General features: G+C 55.9%; 1 protein-coding gene across 2 annotated transcripts; it reads right to left on the reverse strand.

The window, feature by feature from the left end:
• On the reverse strand, positions 1-4,563 carry REM2 (RRAD and GEM like GTPase 2). 2 transcript variants are annotated; one of them, XM_023724898.1, is made up of 6 exons: positions 4,353-4,563; positions 2,803-3,144; positions 2,509-2,582; positions 2,297-2,365; positions 1,551-1,758; positions 1-1,216 (listed from the first exon to the last, which is right to left on the reverse strand). In XM_023724898.1, the coding sequence occupies exons 1-6, from the start codon at positions 4,447-4,449 to the stop codon at positions 921-923; spliced, it is 1,086 nt and encodes a 361-aa protein (XP_023580666.1). In that variant the 5' UTR covers positions 4,450-4,563; the 3' UTR covers positions 1-920. The 2 variants fall into 2 exon arrangements, with proteins under 2 accessions (XP_023580666.1, XP_004389988.1); XM_004389931.2 differs by lacking the exon at positions 2,297-2,365.
• Positions 4,564-4,986: the final 423 nt, after the last annotated feature.

Here is a 4,986-nt window from a genome sequence, read left to right on the forward strand (position 1 = left end):
GAGTTTTCTTGTCTGTAAAAGATGTTTCTATCCACGTCCACCCCTTCCGCCGCAGCCGGATCTGGCGCACGGCGCCCTCAAAGAGCTCCTGCGTGTTGTGGTGCAGCAGGGCCGACGTCTCTCGATGTGCTTCCCCAGTGGCATTGAGAACAAAGAGTCAAGGGAACGTAGAAAAATTCTTTATTGAAAAGTGAAGAGGTGGCCCCTTACTGGTGCCTCATGGGCCCTGGCCAAAGGGGGTTGCCACCCACTCATCAGTTTACATAGGCGTCTCAAGCCCATCCACACATTACCTTTAATGACCTTAAAGGGGAAGTGCCATGGAGTAATGGTAAATCCCAGAATTCTCAAAAATACAATTTCCAGGCCATTGCCTTTAAGCTTTCCTTAAGGGAAAAGTGGACAAGTGCAGCAGACAAGAGCCTGACATTTGCCGAAAAGTCTCTGGAGAAGGGTCTCTTGAGAAGAATGTCTTAAAGGGGAGGCATATTCACGCAGAATACAAAGGAGGATAATTCCATAAAGGAGTCTACAACGCACTTTTTCAGTTCTCGCTTTTAGAATCTCTTTACAGGAGAGGTGGCCAAGCGTGAATCAATTAAAAAAAAAAAAAAACCTTTCAAAATTTTCCTTCCTGACCCCCTAGAGCCCGCCGCGCTCACCTTCCGCAGTGCGCACGCTTGCAGGTCTGCATCTCCGCCCTCCAGGCACTCTGGGGCCAGGAGGCACCCAGAGAACGCAACCGCCCCGGGTCTGGGGCAGGAGGCCCACCCCCGTGGCCACACTAGGGCACCTGGGAGGTTTTGGTTTCCTAGACGGCCTCCACAAAGGAAGCCAGACCTGGGCAGCGCGGGGCGGGGCGGAGGGTGAGCGGAGGGCGCGGTGGCCATGGCGACCCCAGTGGCCGTGGCGACCGCGGCTCAGAGCACCGAGAGGTCGTGGCACGACCTGGAGCGCTGTTTGAAGAACTTCGCGTTGCGCGGCACCAGGTTGGCGAGGAAGCGCTTGGCCTTCTTGGTGAGGCTCTCGCGGCGCGCGGGCGGCGCGGGGCCCTCAGGGCTGCACCGCTCCGGCCGCTTGGCCCCGGCGAGGCCCCGGCTCCGCCGCAGCCGGATCTGGCGCACGGCGCCCTCGAAGAGCTCCTGCGTGTTGTGGTGCAGCGCGGCCGACGTCTCGATGTGCTTGCAGCTCAGTGTACCGGCCAGGTGGCGGCCCTCTGCAGGAAGGGACGGGCTCTGGCATCTGCGGACCATACTGGGCCTGGGCAGGGGTGGGTCTGGGAGGTTCCGGGAGTGCCACGGACCGGAATTCAGGGCTAATGAAACCCGCCAAGTGAGAGAACAAGGCAAGGATTACAGGGTGGGGCGGTGGAGGTGCGGAGTGGGGGAAAAGGGGTCACAGAAGAGGTGAAGGGGAGTGAAAAAGAAGGAATTCTCAAGGCCCTGGGCCCTTAGCCGGGGGTAAATGCCCAGTGAGGGTCAAAAAGCCTTAGGGGGAAGATGTGGGAAGCAAGAGCGGTCCCCTTTAGGGATGCGGTTCAGGATACACACCCTCCAGTGAGACCTCCCGGGAGCGTGCCAGGTCGCTCTTGTTGCCAACGAGGATGACAGGCAAATCGTGGTGTGGCCTCCCAGCCCGGAGCCGAAGTAGGGTTTCTGGAACTTTGGAGAAGCTTCTTCGGTCGGTGACTGAGAAGACGATGAGAAAGGCATCCCCGGTCTGAAGACAGTGGTCCCGCAGCCACCCTCCTGCATCCCCCTGCAGATGGGCAGAGAGTCGTGGAATGTCAGGGCTGGAGGCATCGGAGAGCCTGTCTAGCACCTCTATGTCAAGGATGAGGAAAATGGGCTGTGAAGGAGAAGCCACCTGCTTAGAGGATTTGTTGTTGTTAGGTGCCAATCAGTTTCGACTCATAGTGACCCTATAGGACAGAAGCAGAATCTCCATACCCTAAGTGTGTTTGTGCCGGGGAGGGGGAGGAGAAGTTAGTGAGTCCCACAAGGAGAATTGGGGACATAGGATCCTAGACTAGAGTTGCCATCCTGCTTTTTTATGCTTAAATTTATTCAAAAATGAATACTATTCAAATGAATGTAATTTGGCCTCTCGTTTCTACATAGTAACCACTAATGCCCAAACATTCAGATTTTTCTTTTTTTTTTTTACTTCCCTGATACTCCAGGGCTCTGAGCTCTGTCGGATCAGACTCTTCTAGACTGAAAAATTTATGGATGGGGTCAATTTCAGGATGCTCAGCCTGGCTTGTAGCTTCACAGTTTATCAATCAGATCCTTACTTTCCTCTGGGTCAGAAGATCCAGTGGCTTTTGAAACCACAGTAGCACATTGATGTGGGCCGTTGCTCTCTGAGATGATACGAATGAAAGGTCAGGTTCCAAATACATGTTGCAACCAGGGCCTGCAGTCCCACTAGCCTTCAGCCAGACTTTGCTCTTCCCCAGCTCTCACGGGCTTCATCACCTGCTTGCAACCACATCTTAGTTCTCACCTGTTCCCAGATGTCGTATACAACTAGAGTCACTTCCTCCTTATCCACCATGATTCGTCTCTCATAGGAGTCCTCTGTTGGGAGAACAGGGAGAGGGAATAGAGCCCATTAGAAGGCTCCCCAGCTGTTGTGAGACCTCGTAACCAGGGACCCCCTCCAGGGAGGCTGCCACAGAAAGCATTGGAGAGGCCTCTCTTAGCTTCTTGCCTCTAGGGGCTGCTTATGCCATGAGCACTTCTGTTCCTGACTAGGGCTCCAGAGGCCCCCGCAACCCCTGCAGAGGTCCCCAAATACCTGGGTTCTCAGGCTCATGAGCATTGTCTCCCTGGAGACCACTGAAAGTGCCTGCTAGGGTGCTCTTGCCCACGCCGCTCTCCCCCACCAGCATGACCTTGAAGATGCCATCGTTTTGGTTAGGGGCTGCCTCGCCTGAGCCCAGGGAGTCAGAGGAGTCAGAGGATGACGCCTGAGGTGGCCAGTCAAGTTCATCTACAGCCTGGGCCCGCCGCAGCTGGTGCTTGTAGGGGACAGGCATACTGCCTCTTCGTCTGGGGGCACCTGGGGCAGGGGTTGGAGTGTTCTGGTCCAACCCTGCCAGCAGTTTCTCTGGCTTCTTCAGCAGTGAGGCAACTGTTTCTAGGGAGTAAAGAGAGGGAAGCTTTGAGTAGGGTATGCCCAGTCATCTGCAGTGGGGTCCTTCCTGGCTGTTTCAGCTCCAGAAGCTCAGCCAGGCCCAGTCCATGACCATGGACCCCGAAGAGCTGAGACTCTGGCCGGACCTCTTACATGGAATTCTGCCAGAAACCTGGGGCTCCAAGGAGTTGACCTGATGGCTTCCCCAACGTGGTCCCAGCCACAAGCCTGTTCAAAACATGTCCCATGCAGGGGTGGCACCTGTGCGCAAGTGCACACACCCACTCACACTACACACTGACACACAGGCACACCCCCAGACTAGGCCTCTGATCCCAGGCTTCCCCTCCTTCCACCAAGAGGCCCTGCCTCCCACTGCTTTCAGAACTGGCAGTCCCCAAACTGAGATGGGGCAGAGGGGCTGAGAAGCTGAAGCTGCTGCTTAAGCTCTGCAGATGGATACCTGCAGAGTCAAAAACTTTGTGGGGAGCCTGTTCCCAGGGAAGGGAGTTTGCTTTTTGAGATGATACGTGTTGGGTGTCCATGGATGTGTGTATGAGAGGGGCCACCCTTTCCCGTGCCCCCCCCCCCAAGGTGAGCATCTCCAGTGAGTGCTTGTGTGTGAGAATCTTCCTACATTCCTGGCTGTCCCTGGATCGGGAGAGAATACTGTGTTCACAGAGAGAGAGAGAGTGTGTGTGAGTGAGACGGAGTGACAGTGCATAGGTCAGGGTAACTGGAGGAGGAACAACAGACACAACAAAGGGGGATGGAGAGAGGCTGGAAATAGCCCAGGATCAATACCTGGCTGGCAGCCAAGGCCTCTTGGAGCCCGAAGAAACCCTTACAACAGGTCCTCAGAAGAGACCACTGCCTGTGTTTCCCCGGTTTGTGGGCTGCCGCTTTTCTTTCCCTCTTCCCCCCTGCCCTTCCCTGCCTCTTGGGAATGAGGCTGGCCTAGGGGCTACGCACAAGTTCCCCGGCAAAGCTCTGGGCATGATGGGGGAGGGGGCATTTAGGCAGCTCTTCTACCCCTCCACCCTAGCCCAGCCCTGATCCCTGTGAAAGAGGGGTCTTCCCCACTTCCTGAGTTGCTCTTCCCCCTTGCAGTTTGGGTTTAGCTCCTTCAACCTCTGCTTCTGACCTCCCCACCAAAGCTTTTGCTCCCACCGCCAAGGTTTCAGCTGGAACCTGCCCAGGTCAATCCTCACCTGGTGTGGGTATCCCTGGAGGGGAGCCCCGGCGGCTGTCTGAGGGGAAGAGTGCTGTGGTTTCTGTGTCGGTGTCCATTACGGTGTCCGTTTGCATCAGTGTGCTTGGCGTGTGCAGCCCAATGGCTTGCAGCACCGGCTCCCTCCCTCAGCAGCAGTTGGCTTTTCCCTTTAAATACCACCCCTCCACCCGTGCCCTCCCCCACCCCCACACCTGGAGAGATTGTACCGCCCCCTGATGAGGTCACACATGCTAATGAGCAGTGATGTCAGTGGGATTCCCTCCTTTCTGCCTCCCCATTCCCTTTCCTTTGTGTTGCTTCCCGCAGGGAGCGTGTACACACACACACACACACACACACACACACTCACTCACTCACTGCAGAGCCCAGTTAAGTCATGAGCAGGGCGTGTACACACACACACACACACACACACACACACACACACACACACTCACTCACTCACTGCAGAGCCCAGTTAAGTCATGAGCAGGGCAAAGTCAGAGATGCAGAGGAGACAGGTTCAGAGAGGTGGGGGGTCAGTGGATAAGGGAGCCAATGTGGCAAGAGCCTGGGACCTGAGTATCGCGAGTTCTTTCTGGAGCAGCCAGGACTATGTGTCATTTGTCTCT

The sequence above is a fragment of the Trichechus manatus genome, unplaced genomic scaffold (genome assembly GCF_000243295.1).
Source record: "Trichechus manatus latirostris isolate Lorelei unplaced genomic scaffold, TriManLat1.0 scaffold00268, whole genome shotgun sequence".
Classification (NCBI taxonomy): Eukaryota; Metazoa; Chordata; class Mammalia; order Sirenia; family Trichechidae; genus Trichechus; species Trichechus manatus.

Coding starts and splice junctions, on each gene's coding strand:
- REM2 (XM_023724898.1), bottom strand. CDS start 4,449: ATGCAAACGGACACCGTAATGGACACCGACACAGAAACCACAGCACTC. Junction 3,145..4,352: donor TCCAGGGATACCCACACCAG/GTGAGGATTGAC, acceptor TTTACTCCCTAG/AAACAGTTGCCTCACTGCTG. Junction 2,366..2,508: donor TATACGACATCTGGGAACAG/GTGAGAACTAAG, acceptor GTATCATCTCAG/AGAGCAACGGCCCACATCAA.